This window comes from Hyperoodon ampullatus, assembly GCF_949752795.1.
Source record: "Hyperoodon ampullatus genome assembly, chromosome: 6".
Taxonomy (NCBI): domain Eukaryota; kingdom Metazoa; phylum Chordata; class Mammalia; order Artiodactyla; family Ziphiidae; genus Hyperoodon; species Hyperoodon ampullatus.
This window is the reverse complement of record NC_136919.1, coordinates 104,730,805-104,748,884: the sequence shown is the minus strand read 5'-3', so window position 1 is coordinate 104,748,884 and position 18,080 is coordinate 104,730,805. Positions and strand designations below refer to the sequence as shown.

Genomic DNA, 18,080 nt, shown 5'->3' with positions numbered 1-18,080 from the left:
TTGGGGGGCTCGCTGGTTGTTAGAGCCCACAAGTTCTCATTAGGAAGGGCAAGAGGCCTTGTTCTGGGCTGTGGGAAGACCCACCCTCTGGCCTCTATTCTCCTGGGGAGAGGTGGGGGAGCAGTGACAGGTGACCAGAACAGCAGATGGTTCTGAGCGGTGGGCAGCTCTGAGGTCGACACCTCAGATGTGAGGGTGTATGGCAGTCAAGGTCCCACAGGGCTGGGAGGGGACACTGGCAAGGTTTGGGGAAGAGCCCAGGATCCGGCAACAGTGCGGAGTAGTGACCCACCCTGGTTTGGGATCAGAGATCCCCAAGGCTTGTGGGCCTGGGAGGAACTTGGCTGGATCCAGGGGGAGTGCATGATCTCATTTCCTCCCACAGGAGCGTTCTAGTCAGGGTGGGGAGAAGGGGCCATCGGAGCTGTAGATTTGACCACCCAAGTTGGAGACTAGACTCTTTGCTGGCTACGCACCCTTTTCCGGAAGAGCCAGTAGAGGTGCTCTGCCCAGCCCAGACTCATTCTGCTCCTTCCCTCTTCCAGAAGGGGGCAGTCAGGAGCGTGGCGGGGGACTTGCTGACTACTGGCTTTGGTGTCAGGAAGTGAGCTCAGCCAGTCCCACACACTGCTATTAAAGAACAGGTCTGGTTGGGCCAGGATTCCTGCTGTTTCCTGTTAGTGCTTCAGGAGGAAGCCTTGTACTCCCCACCCCCATACATCCTCAGTTCATCTTTCTCCTGAGGCCCCACCTGTGCCCCTGATCACTGTAGGAGCTATGTAGGATCACTGTGGAGCCATGCCAGGTTCTTGGTTGGCGTGGAGGCTCTCCATCACTGCCTACTCAGACTAGAGCCCTGGTGAGTGTCCCCATCATTGCTGGCTCTGTCTGTACTCCGCTCCCATCCCACTCAAGTTACTCTTCTCCTGGTCCTGGCCCTGCTGCTTCTGCCTGAGCTGCTCTGCTGAGCTCCTCCATGGCCGTCCCCCGTCCTACAGGAGGCTTGCACCAAGGCTCGGGCCTGGCTGAGAAGCCTGGATCATGAGGACACAACACCAAGCACTGTCCCTGATAAGCACCAACCCGTACCTGTCTTGGTGTGACCCAGCCGAGGAGGCTTTGCACAGTCGCCATAGGAGATGCCCCTTCCACAGGAGGTCATTTCCCTCCCTGTGCCTCGTCCTGCTGCCGTCCACTGACTGATGGGCCAGCTGTGCTGTGCCCTCTGACCCCCACCCCCATCCTTCCACCCTGCGATGACTGGCTTAGGGGTTCATTCCTCCATGCCCAGCTCTCCAAGAGGAACTTGTGGCCTCCATCCTGTGACATGTGTAGCAAACATGCTCAGCATGTGGGACAGTTCCAGCTACCCCATAACTTGTCCTCTCAGTGACCCTGTGGGCATCCATTTACTTCCCTCATCTCACAACTTGGGAAACAAGGTGCAGAAGGTTTGGCTGCATGCCTAAAGTCAGTGGGTCCTGACCTCTGCACTGTGAATGGACGGGCCCTGCCGACTTCTGTCCTGGGACATGGCCTCAAGCCCCATTTTGCAGATGGAGAAGCAGAGACCCAAGGATCTGGGCACGGTCACAGCTGGCTGGAGGCAGAGTCAGGTCCTTTGCACATGCCGAGGCCTTCCACGGATTTGCCTTGGGAATGGAGGAGTGAGGGCTTCCTGGCGAAGCAGGACTGTGAGTTGTGGAGGGGTCAGCAGCATCTGCCAATTGGGACCCCCCCTAGGAAAAAGCTTTCTGTGCAATTGGACCCTGGCCTTGCTGTCCTGGTGGACTCTGCACATGTCAGGCCCTGCACAGGCCCAGGTGTAAGTGACAAAGATGTCCCAGCAGAAGTCATGTCAGTTGTCATCTCCCCTGTCCTGGCTAGGAGCCAGGAAAAGGCTTATTTCCTGCTGTGGTGGCATCTGGGCCACCAGGAGCTGCTGGAAGAAAGCAAGGTGTTTGGCCACAAAAGTGAGGTGGTGGGTATTGGGTCAGGAGCAGCAGCCCCATGCTCCAGCGTGGAGTGGACAGGCTTGGACAGAAGGACACCTGGCTCCAGAGCCAGGGCATGGAGTTGTCACATGGGCAGACAACCCAGACGTTGCTAACCATCCAAATTCCTCGCTTACTAATTCTGCTTTCCACCCAGCCCTGGTGCTCAGCCTGGTTTTCTACCACTTTACAGCAAGGACAGCCTTTCCACTGTTTCTTGTTCCCCACTAAGGCCTTACTGGGAGCACTTCTAACTAACATTCATACCTCTTCTAGTGTTATTTTGTGATGGTACATGCATTCCCTAAGGCAACTGAAGATTTCTCTGTGACTGTTCTCTGAGCCTCACCAGAGTCACTTGAAACAATTACATTTCTACCAATAGTCTCAAGGTAGTCTGGCCTTTTCCTGTCCTCCTCAAAGCTCTTCCAGCTTCTGGCCATCCTCACCTCCACAGCCACTTGCACATATTCAGGTATTTGTTACAGCAATGTCTTTCCTGGTATTAAACCTATATTTGTGTATTTGTTTTTTTCGGGCCACCATAATAGATTGCCACAAACTACTGGCTTAAAACCACAGAATTTTATTTTCTAAGATTTTCTGTGTATGAAATGAAGGTGCTGGCAGGACCGTGTTCCATGTGGAGCCTCTCCAGCTTTTGGGTGCCGGCAACCCTCAGTGTTCCTTGTCTTGTGTTCACATTGCTCCGGTCTCTGCCTCTGTCTTCACCTTCTCCCTGTGCAGGCTCCACAGCTCTGACGGGGCTGGGGCATCTCTCCCACCTCCACCCTGGCCTTACATGGGGCCACAGGCCTTCCCTGGGGCTTGGGCTGTGGCCTCCTGGCTAAATATCTTGCCCTTTCCTCTGAGGGAAAATACTGACCAGCTTTGGAGCACTCCTGTGCAGGGCGGTGCTCCCTCCCTGTGCCTTAGCTCCAGCTGTGCCGTGATGGGGCTTCTGCAACATGGGGTACTGGCTGCTCTGCATTCCAGACTCCCAGACCTGACTTCAGTACAACACCCATCCTCACCTACTCAGGGCCTCACTCAGCAGCAGCTGACACCAGTTGGCAATGTGTGTGCTGTGCGTGGGCGAGTATACACGTGCCTCAGTGAACAAGACAGAGCCTAGAGGAGCACCTAGCACAGTTGGTACTCGGTAGTGAAGGAGTGGGTGATGCCCCTCGGGGCGGTCGAGCACCAAGTGCAGTGCCAGTATGGAGACAGCGCCAGTGAAAGGTTTTCTGAGCCACACAGAGAGGCCACATGTTGTCCAGGTCCGTTTCTGTGAACGTCAAGAGAAGGCAAATCCACAGACTGAAAGCAGATTGGTGGTTGCTAACTGGTGTGTGGTTTCTTTTTAGGGTGATGAAAATGTTCCAGAACAGGTAATGGTGCACAACTCTGAATAAGCTATAACCACTGAATTGTATACTTTCAGTGGGTGAACTTCATGGTATATGAATCATATCTCAATAAAAAAAACAAAGACGAGTCCTGTGCAGGAAGACTGTGCAAGGCTTCAGCTCAGCAGAGGTTTCTGGTGCAGCCTGGGCACATAGGCTCTGGGGTGCGGAGGGCTTCAGCCTAGGCAATCAGGCTGGCCCGTGGTCTTAGCTCTTTCTGTCTTCTTTCTGTCCACCTCAGGATCACTTGTTTTATTGAGGGGAGTTGTTAAATTTTAAATAAAGCCCATTTACATTGTTCGTGACCAACAGCTGCCCCTGCCTGCTGCCCCTGTCTCACCATCTTACCTCCTGTGTCCTCCCGTACTGAGAGTGGACAGGTGGTCTCAGCAGGTGCATCAGGCCAGGGTGGGCTGAACCACAACAGGTGGGGAGCAACCAACTTGCCTTGCACACAGTGGATGCAGCAAGCATGGTTCTTATATAGCAATCATTGTGTTAGTGAGGACTCTCCAGAGAAGCAGACCAATAGGGGTGTGTGTGTGTAGAGAGAGAGAGATTCATTGTAAGGGATTGGCTCACTCAGCTGTGGGAGCTGGCAGATCCAAAACCTGCGGGTTGTGCCAGCTGGCTGGAGACCCAGGGAAGAACTGATGTTGCAGCTTGAGTCTGAAGGCTGTCTTTTTTTTTTTCTCAAGGCCTTCAACTGACTGGATAAGGCCCACCCACATTATGGCGCGTGATCTGCTTTACTCAGTGGGTCTCCTAATTTAAATGTTAATCTCATCTAAAAGATACCTGAATGGCATCTAGACTGGTGTTTGACCAAATATCTGGATGCCAGGACCTAGACAAGTTGACACTAAGATTAACCATAACAGTCAGTTGGGTGGTAAACAAGGGAAATGGCCAGAGTCGAGGTGTATGCAGAACTTTGTTAGGAAGCAGGTAAGTATATGTTTCCTCCCATTGCCACTCACACTGTTATTTTGTTTATTTTTGCCTAATAGGAGTTTTGCTTTCCGGGGGCCTTGCATTTCTCCAGTCAGTAACTTGGTGTCTGTTTTTTCTGGTGTTGACTCTTGGGTACCTCTTTGGATCACTTATTGAGAAGAATGCCTCAGTCCATTTACTGGAGATTTTGGTGGTGAGCGTTTGTCAGGAGTGCTTGATACATACAATGACTCACTCCCCTCTCTGTTGCTTTCTTGAACTTTTTTTCTTATTGGCCCTATTTCATTGTACCAATCCAACATTGCTGTTCCGTGTGTACCTATATGGAATCTTAGTGTATGCACGGATGTGATCACAGGAAACCTCAGCACCAGCAGAGAGGCCAGTGTGCTGGGTGAGGAGGACAGAGTGAGCTGTGGGGCCCAGTGGGTGATGGCGCTTCTAGCCGAGGGTCCAGGTGGGGTGGTGTTGGCCTGGGGGGGGTTAGATCTTTGCAGGCATGTGGGTGAAGCTGCTTGGAGCATTGGGAATAGGGATGTGGGGAGAGATGGAGAGTTTGTCTAGGGGATGATTCTGCCCCCATGGCACACTGGCCGTGTCTGGAGGCAGTGTCAATGGTCACAACAGGGGTGGGGGCTGCATCCAGTAGGCAGGGCTCAGGTTGCTGCTAAGCATCCTACAGTATACAAGATGGCCCCAGAATGTGGGCCAAGGGACCCAGGTCCTGGCACACGGCGCATATTAGCAGCCAGTTGAGAATTCCCACCAGTCTTTACTTTTTTTTTTGTGGTACGCAGGCCTCTCACTGCTGTGGCCTCTCCCGTTGCGGAGCACAGGCTCCGGACATGCAGGCTCAGCGGCCATGGCTCACGGGCCCAGGCGCTCCGCGGCATGTGGAATCTTCCCGGACCGGGGCACGAACCCGTGTCCCCTGCATCGGCAGGCGGACTCCCAACCACTGCGCCACCAGGGAAGCCCCTCCCACCAGTCTTGATTGCACAGTTACTGCCAGGTCTGCACTGGCCTCTCTCCGTGCATGATATTTGAATCCTTAAGGCACCTCGGAGGCAGGAACTCTTTTTAACAACTTTATTGAGATAATTCATATCCCTTACAACTCACCCACTTAAAGTGTACAGTCAGTGGATTTTAGTATATTTACAGATTTATGCACCATCCCAAATCAATTCTAGAATGTTACATCATTCCAAGAAGAAACCCCATTAGCAGTCACTCTCCATCCCATCTTCTCCTTGCCCCCCAGCGACCACACATCTGCTTTCTATCTCTGTGGATTTGCCTATTCTGGACATTTCACGTAAGTGGAATCATACAGTACAATACATGACCACTAACACCTCTTCTTTTACTCACGTTGTTTTCAAGATTTATTTGTGTTACAGCGTGTTTATCTCATCAATTGGTGGACATTTGAGTTGTTTCCACCTTTGCTATTGTGAATAGTGTCTGAACATTTGTGCACAAGATTTTGGTGGACATGTGTTTTCCTTTCTCTCGAGTGCATGCCGTGGAGGGGCATTGATGGGTCAGGTGTTAACTCTGTGCTGAACTGTTCGAGTAGCTGCAGACGGTTTCCACAGCGCTGCACCACTGTACGTGCTACCAGCAGCATGTGACCAAGGAACTACTTTGAACCCCATTTTACAGATGAAGAAACCAAGGGTCAGAGCAGGCTGAGACCCTGCATTGTTCACTGCCGTACCTCACAGCCCGGGGCCCCAGCTCCTCGCCCGGTGGCCACATCGGGCACCATAGCAGGCCTGGGATTCCAAGTCCCAGCTGCATGGCCACTATGGTGGGCCTGGCTGCACTGAGCTCCTTCTGCCCCAGGGGTGGTGAGACCAGCTAGGGCAGGCTGCTCACACCTGCCTTCCTCCTGGCAGATCAACCAAAATGTAGAGATTCAGCGTGGCCGCCTGCGGGATGACATCAAGGAGTACAAGTTCCGGGAGGCCCGCCTGCTGCAGGACTACTCGGAGTTGGAGGAGGAGAACATCAGTCTGCAAAAGCAGGTGTCTGTGCTCAGGCAGAACCAGGCAAGTATCTGGGCTGGGCAGGTGGGACAGGTAGGTTGGCTCTGGGCCACGGCCCTGGCCTAACCCTCACTTTGCTGTCTCCGTGGTCAGAAGGCATTTCACCCTCCTTCCACACACTCAAGCTGAGGGCCGCATGCCACTGTGGACCAGGGGTGTGGCAGCAGGGCCCAGCCCCTCCAAGATCAGAAAAACAAGGCCTTTGGCTGTATTGTTGGCTGGCAGTTGGGCTAGACAAGGTGTTCCAGCCAGCAAAGATGAAAAAAAAAAACGGGGGGTGATAAAGAACCCCAGAGTCTGGGTGTCCAGCTTTGTCTCCTCTCAGGTGCTGACAGGAGACCAGAGATGTCCTTATGCCCTGTGGGACCCTAGAGCTGTTAGCGCACCCACTTCTCCCACTGTCTCAGGTTTGCCAGTCCCCTTTGACCCCCATGTGGTCCTGGACCTTGGGGTGAAGCCAGGTGGGCCTTGAACAGTGTGGAGATGTCCAAGCTGTCATATCATGCCCTCGAGTAACACCGCAATGGGTGGCATGAGTAGGATCACTTCCACCTGGGACAGGCCAGGGCAGGAGGGTCACCTCTACCCACCCGTGACAGGATGGGGACAGAAGGATCATCTCCACCTATGAGAGGACAGGGGCAGGAGGGTCGCCTCCACCAGCGAGAGGACAGAGACAGGCAGGTCACCTCCACTTGTGATGGGACGAGAGGGTCACTTCCATCTGTGACAGGACACCCAGGGGGTCTTGGGCACTCAGGCCCCTCAAGACCTGACCCTACCACCTAACTCTCCAAGAACCACAGCTCTACAGGGTGGAGACTGGGGGGACCTTTATTCCAGGAACCCTAAACAGCAGGGACCTGAGTATTTCAATCCTGCATAGGAAAGTGTGGGCCCATGTGCTTATGCTGACAGCAGAACCTCTGTGACTGTTACAACCAGCAGGGAGTGGATCTCCTCCCAAGAACACAAGCACAGGAGCTCCTTCCCTAGCTGCATAGCAGGCCCTCTGTGCTGCTGTGCTCATCTGCAGTCACACACAAGCATCCTGAGGAGGGGGAAAACAGGCCCTGGGCAGCACATGGTAGAGTCTGGCCCCTCCCTGGGGTTCCCCTACCCCAGGCCTTGACCCACAGAGACCCCCTTGGTCCTGCCTCTGAGTGGTTCATTCCTTGTTTCTTGCACACATATTGCAGAATAATAAATTTTTTTTTAAGTTGCCCATAGATCCTGAGTACCCACATCAAGCATTGGTTTCTGTCTGCTCTTTCCTTATCCACCTGCAAATATTGTTTCAACAGGCGTGGCCTTGGATTCTGCCTCTCTCACTCCCACTCCCACTCGGGCCTCTCTCAGTCTGGGTGGTATGTGCAGCTGAGGCGCATCCCACTTCAGTGGGAGTTTTAGTTCCTTCATTTTGAAATAGGATTAGAAGTAGTGGTCATACTGCACATCTAGATACATGTTTTACGTATCTTGAAATACTTAATCAACTCTTAGTGCTATTTAAGTAGTTTTAGAATTTAAAGTCAATATACACTTGGCAACATTTTAGGTCACCTGACAAATTGGCAGTGTGGATGTGTTGTGATTTCCATGGCATCTCTGGTGATGAGCAAGTCTCATGCTTCTGCACTGTTCGTACCACGTGCACGTGTGTCCCAGGCGTGGGCCGGCCATTTCCTGTGTGCACCTCATGCCTGTAACCCTCTAGGCATCCATGTCTTCCCAGCTGTGTAGTCAGCACAGTGGTGCTTCTTCCCCGTTCCTCAGGCATGGAAGAGTGTTGACCTCTTTCACAGGTGGAGTTTGAGGGCCTCAAGCATGAGATCAAGCGTCTGGAGGAGGAGACCGAATATCTCAACAGCCAGCTGGAGGACGCCATTCGGCTCAAGGAGATCTCGGAGCGGCAGCTGGAGGAGGCGCTGGAGACGCTGAAGACAGAGCGGGAGCAGAAGAACAGTCTGCGCAAGGAGCTGTCGCACTACATGAGCATCAATGACTCCCTCTACACCAGCCACCTGCACGTCTCCCTGGACGGCCTGAAGCTTGGTGATGACGCCGAAGCCCTGGCCAACGGCTTCGAGCACGGTGGCCTGGCCAAGCTGCCGCTGGACAACAAGACCTCCACGCCCACCAAGGACGGCCTTGCTCCACCTTCCCCCAGCCTCGTTTCTGACCTCCTCAGTGAGCTCAACATCTCTGAGATCCAGAAGCTTAAGCAGCAGCTAATGCAGGTGAGCGGGTGGGTAGCCCCACCCCAGCCGGGTCTTGTCACAGCCCCGGGCCTTGGGCCCACGCGCACCATTCCCACCTCCACTCCTGTCCCCCGTGGTGTTGGCCAGACCTGCTCGTCACCAGGACAGCGCTTTCCTGACACTTTGTCAATGCTATGCACCTTCTTTTACTTACATTTCTTTTACATAGGTAATTCTGTATTGTTAACCTAAGTGGAATTGCAGCATTAGAGTTGGAAGGTGCCCAGAGAATTCGGTTTCTGGTTACAAGTTTGGGCACCGCCAGAGGTTTTCTTACGTCCCTCTGAGGTCCCTGCGTGTAGTTTCCCATGCTGTGTCCTGTAGACACGTCACGTCAGGGTTTCCTGCCCCGACTGCACAGAATCCCAGGGTCTGCACCGCAGCCCCTTGGTTCACGGCGTGTCTCTGAGGAGGGACTCACCAAGCCCCGCAAGCATCTGGGTAGGGGGAAGAGCCATCATCGCCCCACACGTGACACCTCCGCCCGAATTTATCACAGAGAGGCTAGCAGGGTGATGGTCATGGCATGGATGGGGTCACTCCTGGGACTGTCCAGGGGTCCTCTGAGCGCAAGTACTCCTGTGGGCTGTTGACGGGCCCTTTCTGTGCCTTCGCAGATGGAGCGGGAGAAGGTGGGCCTGCTGGCAACGCTGCAGGACACACAGAAGCAGCTGGAGCAGGCCCGAGGGGCCCTGTCGGAGCGGCACGAGGAGGTGAGCCGCCTCACAGAGACCCTGGGTGCTCTGCGGCGCCTGCAGGCCAGCAAGGAGCGGCGGACGGCCCTGGACAGCGAGAAGGAGCGAGACAGCCACGAGGATGGTGACTACTATGAGGTGGACATCAATGGGCCTGAGATCCTGGCCTGCAAGTACCGTGTGGCCCTGGCAGAGGCTGGTGAGCTTCGGGAGCAGCTGAAGGCGCTGCGCAGTGCCCACGAGACCAGCGAGGCCCAGCACACCGAGGAGAAGGGCCGGCATGAGGCCGAAAGCCAGGCGCTCACTGAGAAGGTCTCCCTGTTGGAGAAGGCCAGCCGCCAGGACCGCGAGCTCCTGTCCCGGCTGCAGATGGAGCTGAAGAAGGTGAGCGACGTCGCAGGCGAGACACAAGGCAGCCTGAGCGTGGCCCAGGACGAGCTGGTGACCTTCAGTGAGGAGCTGGCCAACCTCTACCACCACGTGTGCATGTGCAACAACGAGACGCCCACCCGTGTGGTGCTGGACTACTACCGAGAGGGCCCGGCTGGCGCCGGCAGCGGCAGCCCTGAGGCCCGCGGGCGTCGCTCACCTGTCCTGCCCAAGGGGCCGCCTGCCGCAGAGGGTAGGGCCAGGGACAGCAGCCCCTCACCTGGCTCCTCACTGCCCTCACCCCTGAGTGACCCGCGCCGGGAGCCCATGAACATCTACAACCTGATCGCCATCATCCGTGACCAGATCCGGCACCTGCAGGCCGCCGTGGACCGCACCACAGAGCTGTCGCGGCAGCGCCTGGCCTCACAGGAGCTGGGCCCAGCTGCAGACAAGGACCGGGAGGCACTCATGGAGGAGATCCTGAAGCTGAAGTCGCTGCTCAGCACCAAGCGGGAGCAGATCACCACGCTGCGCACGGTCCTCAAGGCCAACAAGCAGGTGTGCACGGCGCTCGGGTCCGGCAGGGGTGGGCACGTGGGCGGGCTGTTCTCACCCTCCCTGGCCTCCTGGCCCGTGCGTTTCCTACTACTGAAGGAAAGATGTGCGAAAACCTCACCTCAATGCTGTGGGGAGGGGCTGAGGCCTTTGAGAGGCCCCAGGGCTGGCTGGGGCCTTGGTCTGTGGCACTGAGGCAGCAGACCCCTCCTGACGCCCCTCACCTGCCCGTCTTTTGCATCCCTGACCCCCTAGACGGCAGAGGTGGCCCTCGCCAACCTAAAGAGCAAGTACGAGAACGAGAAGGCCATGGTGACCGAGACCATGATGAAGCTGCGCAATGAGCTCAAGGCCCTCAAGGAGGACGCGGCCACCTTCTCCTCACTGCGTGCCATGTTTGCCACCAGGTAACGCTTACTGTTCCTTTCGCTGCTCAGCAGCCCAGGAGCCTGGCCCTGCGGGTAATTCCATTTCTGCTGTGTGAAAACCCAGGGGCCCAGTTTTACCTCCACTCTACACCTAAGATGAGAAAGTTGGAAGCAGAAAGCTAAAAGAGTGGGTCCTTATGGCCAGGCTGGAGGCATGAGCTTCGAAGGAGAAACAGGCAAGTGGGCAAGCCAGTGATAACAAATGAGTTTGCCCCCAGAACTTGGTGGGAAGTTCGTGTATTTAGAAGGAAGGTTCCCCTCCCAGCAGGGGCGGGGTCCCAGTGCTGCACCTCTGACCCTACCAGTTAGAGTTTGTGGTGGTGGCGGGCGGCGTCTTTCTTTAGGCCAGTCCTGTGGTCAGGAAGCCGGCCAGGTGCAGAGCTGGAGGCTGCTTTTGGGGCCTGCTTCTGGGTGTTTCCCTATTCAGAGAGGCATGGCGCCATCTGCTGGCCAGTGTCAGGGTTGGGAGTCTGAGGCTCTGGGTTAATAAACAGGGTTGAAACTGAGCTCAGGGCCTACTTTGCCTTGTGCCAGGGTGCTGGGCACTCCCTGCATTTCAGCGATGTGGGAGGAGGGGGCAAAGACAAAGAAGCTTCCAGGCCTCTCTGGAAGCTTTCTTTCCTCCTGGGCAAAGTGCTTGGGAAAGATCTCACAGTCCTCAGCACATAGTATGTTGACCCTTGCTTCCTCAACTTGTTTTATTTAAAAGCCTGACTTCTCAGATGGTGCCAAGATCACAGACCTCGGGGCAAGGGTTAAAACTTGCTGATGGTCCTTGGCCTTGGTGGATGGGGGTGTAGGGGGTGTGTGCCCACCATCCCCTTCACCCAGGCCGCACTCCCTCCCTCAGGGACAGACCCAGGATGGGCATTTCTCTCCCAGCTCCTTACCTAGGTGGGGAGCATGTGTCACAGCTCAGCAGATACTAAAATAGGGCTGTTTCTGACGTCCACATGTGCTTTTCCCAGGCTCTGGTTAGCCATTTGTTCTAGACTTACTAAGCACCTACTGTGTGCCTGGGCTATTCCGGGAACAAGCCAATTCCTGCCCTCGGGTTTATCCCCACATCCTGAGAGCCAAGTGATATCACACCTCCAGCCCGCTGCCCCTGAGCCACCTGGAGGCCTTGAAAGGCAGCCACCACCACCTTTAGTGAAAACTGGCTTCAGAGAGCCCCTCCCAGAGAAAGCCAAACCTCAGAGGGGCACATCCTCTTCGTTTCTAGCCCAGTGAGCAGATGGGGTCTGCTCACCTTCTGGAGCCCTCAGTACAGGAGCCGTGATCACACACGCCGCTGGCTCTCCCAGGTCCTTCAGCCACGCTCTCGCCTCTTGTGTTCCCGCAGGTGTGACGAGTACATCACACAGTTGGATGAGATGCAGCGGCAGCTGGCAGCTGCTGAGGACGAGAAGAAGACACTCAACTCGCTGCTGCGCATGGCCATCCAGCAGAAGCTGGCGCTGACCCAGCGGCTGGAGCTGCTTGAGCTGGACCATGAGCAGACCCGGCGAAGCCGCGCCAAGGCCACCCCCAAGGCCAAGCCTGGCACCCCGAGCGTAAGTCACACCTGCGCCTGCGCTAGTGACAGGGCTGAGGGTGCTGGGCTGGCTGCCCAGGTGCTCTGTGGCGAGAAATATAACGTTTACTGCGATTAGGGCCGCAAGGGTACACGCTGCAGCTAACCTGCCGCATATCACCTGTCTGCTTCACCTCAACTAACCTGGCAGCAGTGGGACCATGGTGCTAGGCTGGTCTTAACTGTGACTAATGCACAGAGGGAAGAATTTAGCAGAGGCAGCCTGCTGCTCCACCTGGACACTGCAAGCTTTGTGTCTGTTTCTCACCCCTCGGGACCACCCTTCACAGCAGCTGCTCTCTTGGTGGGGTGGTCAAGGTGGGGTTGGAGCCATGTGTCCTCGCAAAAATGTGGCTTCCCAGGGCCCGGGTGCCATTGGCTCTCACTGGGAGGGGCAGAACTTGCATTGAAACTTGCATGTTCCCTGCATGTGTCTAATGCAGTTGTACTGCCCCGGCACCCAGAAACCAGTGTTAGAGGTTCCAGCCTGAATCCCAGGTGCAGCCTCGGAGGACACTCTGTGCTTGGTACAGATTACGGAGAGAATTATTCTGTAGTTTGTGCGGCATCTTGTTACAGTTTATATTTGGGACAGAATTACAGAATTCCTTCCCCTAAACCCAGAGGAAGAGCAGCCCTGTGGCCCACGTCCTCCAGCCCAGGCGTACACGTGCACTGGGCACCACCGGTCATGCTCAAGAGGCACAGGCATACCTAGCCACACCCCAGACCAGAGCTCAGCAGCCTCAGCTTCTCTTTCTGAGATTTGTACGCTTGTCTGGTGGCCTGCAAGGTGACAAATTGGCAGGCCAAAGACTTGGGTTTTTTCCAATGAGAAAAACTTCCCAAGTGCCTGGCCAGACCTCTGTCCTCACAGGAAGCCCATCCTTTTGTACTTAGAGTGTCCTCAGCTTCCTGCTGGATTTTTTTCGCTCTCTGCCCGTTATCAGGCCTTCCTCTCAGGGGGCTTCAGACTACAAGAAACAGGGCCGTGGAAACCCCCAACCTGAGCTTGAGTTACCGGCAGGCCAGGCTGAAATGAGGGACTGGGTCCCACACCTATTAACTGAAGCCCGGCCTGGTGTGGGAAGGGAACCTTGAATGGACCCAGGGCTAGTTTCAGGATTCACGGTAGGAGGAATATGGTTCTTGATCATCAGTGCAATTCCAGAGGTGGTGACAGGCAGGAAAGGCAGCCATAGTACTCCCCCATGCTCAGAAGCTGCACCCACACCAAGAGCTTTGGCAGCCGAACTTCTCTCAGTATTTCCCTCCATGTCATCCATGGGGCCCACCAGCCATGAAGATGCAGTCTCCCTGAATAGCTCTTTGCCTCCTCTCTCTGGGGCCCAGAGGGGGAATTTTCACTGTCCCTACACACAGGTATCTGCCCCCATTCCACTCTTTCCCTTAATTCCCAAGCATGTCTCAGTTCCCACCAGATGCCAGGTGCTACCCAGACCAACTTGGATTTGGCAAACTGCGGAGTGAAGATATACAGGATGGACCATGCCTGTCCCTTCTGTGTACCTATACCCAGCTCCAGGCTGTTTTGCAGATGGGATGTCAGGTCTTGGATTCCCCTCCCACTAGAGAAGATGTCAGGCCATCTCCCCTCTTCAAGCAGGACTTCCAGGGGCATGGCTGCCCGCTGGCGCTGCATACCGCTTCTGCCTCCTTGCCAAGCCTGGCACACAGCTTCTCTCCATACCTGTAAAGTAAAGGGTCTTCATGAGGTACTCGGGGCCAGCGGTGCCCCCTAACACATGCAGGTCTTCTCTGCTGCCAACTAACACACCCATGCCCTCACAGCTCGGTGAGAGCTTTAGTTGTCCGACGGGTGACCGGTTCTAACGTTGTCTTGTTTTCTCCCATTTTCAGCTGTAGAGTAGCTGCTGGGAGGACTCGGCCGCCGGCCCTGTCACACTGCAGCCCCCTCCCCTCCTCTCCCATGGGCCCACGCAGAGGAAGGAAGGGACTTAGAAACGTTTTTGGATATGCTACTGCAATTCTTTTCAAAATAGCATTCCCCAAGGTTTTAATGGCAGAGGAAATAAGAGCTTTAATGTTGAGAATGCCGCCAGCTGCTGCTTGGAAAGGCCTTTGTACAGGCGCTGAAGAACCTGCTTGGACAGCGACCACCAGGCTTGCTTAGGAACCCTCTAGAAACACTCACCACTGGGGTCTCCCTAATTACAGATACTCCTTTTTTACCCAATCCACCTGTGCACTTTTGATACTTTGATATTATATTTGCTTCCTTCATCCCTGGCGTAGAGACGGTCTCAGATGCCGTAGTCTGTCTCGTGGTCCTGTAGCTCCCAACAGTGTGTTGATCTGTTATCAGCACATGGCACAGATGTGTCCTCCTAGCGTGTAGCTCTAGACTGTTTAGGTGAAGGCTTCAACTTGGTAAGGAGCCCGGCTAAATGTATCCGCGCTGTGGTTCAGCAGCCTTTTAATTATGCGGCATTGTGGTTCATGTTTGAAATTACAGATTTTAAATGCCATGTTCATTAAGAAATCCAGGGTATTCGGATTCTGGGGTTTTTCATATTGTATTATTATTATTCTTAGGAATAGTTCAATGTAACAAGAAGAAAACTTGACCTTTGCTCTGGTTAAACAGTAAAAGGCACTTGAAAACAAAAAGATAAATTATTGAATGAGTAGTATTACCTACAAATTCCAGAATTTTCTGGGTTTTAGGACATTGTGAAGCATGACTGATTAACAGAATTTTATACAACTGTACCAGTGAAATTCCAAATTGGAATTGTTTTGTTACTCCGGTTGTTGTGCCAAATTGTGGTACACTTAGAAAATTCTACAGTCGTCGATTTTTAGGGTGTTATATTTAAACGCCTTTTTGTTAGTAATCATTGCCAGTAGTGCCTTCATCAGTTTAGGGAGGTGTCCCAGCGTAGTTTATTCTCTAAAATGGACAGTGAAGAGCTAGTTGGGAATGTTGAAGGCCAGTGTGGACCAATCAGTGTGAACAGGTGCACACCTTCTAACCTGACCCTGGGCATCTTCATTGAGGGAAAGAAAACAGCAATTGTGCAAAATTCTGTTAGTCAGTGATTCTTTACTGTGCAGATCCTTGCAAATTCAGGGGCTGAGAAAACAAAAGTGAACACAAACCTTGAGTGTGCTTTGGGAACCAAATGGACTTTATGGGACAAGCTAAGCAAGCTACGTGAACAACACGCCACGTTTGTGAAGAGTGGGGCGGGTGGCAGGGGAGCCGGCACCGTCGGCCTCGTGCATTGGGGTGAGGGCTAGCCATAGTATTCTTTGCAAATGTGAGAGAGAGACATTATATATTCTCTTGCTTGGTGTTAACTAATCACTGTTAATTTCAGGAAACAGAAGTCACTAAAGCTCCTTAGCAAACCAGATCTGTGTCCTGTCCTGATTTGCTGAGTGAGGTTGTGCAAGTGGTCAAATTGGTACTCAAGGAGGAGGAAGAAGAAAAAGTGTCCTCTCTCCTCCAAAATACAGGACAAATTATAATAATATAAGTAGCAAGAAGAGAAGAATTCTGTTTCCTGGAATAAGCATTTTTATTCCTAGTTGTAGGGACCCCTATTTTTACCTTCTCTTACAGTGTTGATTCATAAGAAATAATGTTACATTTACAAAAACTTCATCTGTACGGGGTATTTATTTGCAATGATGTCTGTGTACTGTATTTTTTCTGTGCATTACCTTAGTGTCAGAATGTTGTCTTTATTTTAAGATCATATGCATGTTCTCCTGCCAAGGAACCTTTACACAGACCCAAACAAACAAAAATGCCTTCAGATTCTGAGAAAATGAGGCACAGCATGGAAAAGGAATAGGAAGGAGAAATCAGTCACAACTTGGGACACAGGCATATGGCGCAAATGTCTGTAAAGCCAGTGCACATAGGAACAGTGGGCCTGGGTAAAGGGTCACGTTGGTAGGACCAGTAAATAAAGAATAATAAAAAGACAAAGCACAAGACTTGTTCTCTGTGGCTGCTCTGACCCCCTGCTCCGATGACTTGTGGGTCCAGCAATGCACTATAATTCCAGCACCTAAAACAAGAAAACCAGCCTATCATTAACCCTGGTGGTGGGAACTGGAATCAACCTGGAGCCCATCTCAGGAGGCGTTGGGGGAAGGGGAGACAGGGGGTGCCCCCCGTGACGGGCGTCAGGTGTCGTGAGCACCCAGCAGCGTGGCAGTGAGGGCACATTGCCTTTGCATTGTACTGACCAGGAAGCCAAGAGATTTGCATGACGAGGGATCCTTTGCCCTCCAAACTCTTGCTCTTTGTACCCAGGAATGAATAGGTGCAGGCAACAAGAGTTACTTGTTTGTGAGCACAAAACCATGTTCACCTGCAGGAATGTGTTCAAGGCACGCTGAGCCCGTCCCAGTGATTGCTTGTGAGTGTGAGAATAGGGTACAAATCATGTCTGAGGGAACAGGAAGTCTTAGGGACAATTTGCCACCTCTCCTTCTGATGGCCTCAGTCAGGCCTGAGTGATTTCACCCAAATCTCAGGGCTTCCCTTGGGGAGGCTGTCTGAGGTCAGGATCCTGCTACCCTGGCATCTCACCAGGACCCCTCCCTCCACCCGGAGTCTCCCTTGGCTTCATGGTCACTGAGAGGCCCCCTCCTTCTGACGATCCCCACCCATCCCACTTTAGTAGCATGGACCCATGTTCAGTTTGAAACTTTCTTTCCAAAGAAAATTGTTTTTCTAACTCAGGAGCTAGAAGGAGTCTTCTTTCCCTACTGGCCTGTCATCCCAACAGTTCCCTGGAAGAAGTTGGGAAGAGAGCCTGCGACAGATCTGGAGGAGACCCCCAGGAGGAGGGGGCATTGGCAGTGAGCTGAGCAGGGCAGGCTCTTTTTCAGCTGGGGATACCACCCGGTTCTTGGCCCAGTCCTGCTTTTTGGGGTGTTTGATTTGCACAAGCACATATGCTGAGGCCTTCCCTACCCCTCAGTGTGCTTCAGGCCCTTGAACATGTGCTTCCTCAGGAGTGGCAGGCTCCTGAGTGGGTGGGGTCCTGGGGAGCCCATGGGAGGGGTCAGTTAGAGCTGAAAGGCTTTCCACTTGGTCTTCCTTTCCGAGAGGGAATGTCCCCATTCCTGCCACCTCCTCCATCTCTCTGCAGTGGTTTTCACCCCCACACACCCAAGCAGGTTACCAGAGCTGGAAACAACAGCACCAGCTTGGAGACACTGCCTCCTGCCTTTGGGAGCCTCCTGGGAAAACAGATATGCCTTCAGTCTGACATCACCTGGTGTGGAATTTTGGCAGGGATCAGATGCCATCAGGTTTGCCTCTGTTCTCACCTTTCATTTGTGCCCAAACAGAGCTGGAAGAGCGATGTGTTATCATTTTGTCAGATTTCTTGTGGGAAAGCACGCTGGCTCTTGTGAGTTCACCTCAGTCATCCATGAACTTGCCTTGGTAAGCCTAGGTCCCTGGAGCGGAGGCTCCCTCCTCCCCACCCCACCCCACCCCCCGACACACACACAGGGCTCCTCCTCCTAAGCAAATGGCAGTGCCACAGTACCTTACCCACAGAAAAGGCCTCCCTGCCTGGATAGTATGAGCACACCCCCTCGTGGGCCTCCATGAGAACAATAGGAATCAGTGGTCACACACACACACCAGGATCCATTTTGTTCATCTCTTAAGGAATCAAGATTTGTTTTATTTACCCTAAAGTGTTTGTGAAGTATAGCACACATACATAGGAGTGCAAGCAAGTGTCCAGTGGCTGTATATTTGCAA

The 18,080-nt window shown here is 53.6% G+C and overlaps 1 protein-coding gene across 1 annotated transcript in view; it reads left to right on the top strand.

Annotated features, from left to right (window-relative positions):
• The window catches only part of BICD2 (BICD cargo adaptor 2), a gene marked incomplete at its 3' end in the record, with an annotated part of 51,319 nt that extends 38,942 nt beyond the window's left edge, over window positions 1–12,377 (top strand). Inside the window, exons 3-7 of the mRNA XM_079706570.1 lie at window positions 6,262–6,414; window positions 8,217–8,651; window positions 9,290–10,297; window positions 10,550–10,701; window positions 12,068–12,377. Coding sequence (XP_079562696.1) covers window positions 6,262–6,414; window positions 8,217–8,651; window positions 9,290–10,297; window positions 10,550–10,701; window positions 12,068–12,377 — 2,058 coding nt within the window. The remainder of the gene's footprint in view (window positions 1–6,261; window positions 6,415–8,216; window positions 8,652–9,289; window positions 10,298–10,549; window positions 10,702–12,067) is intronic.
• Window positions 12,378–18,080: the final 5,703 nt, after the last annotated feature.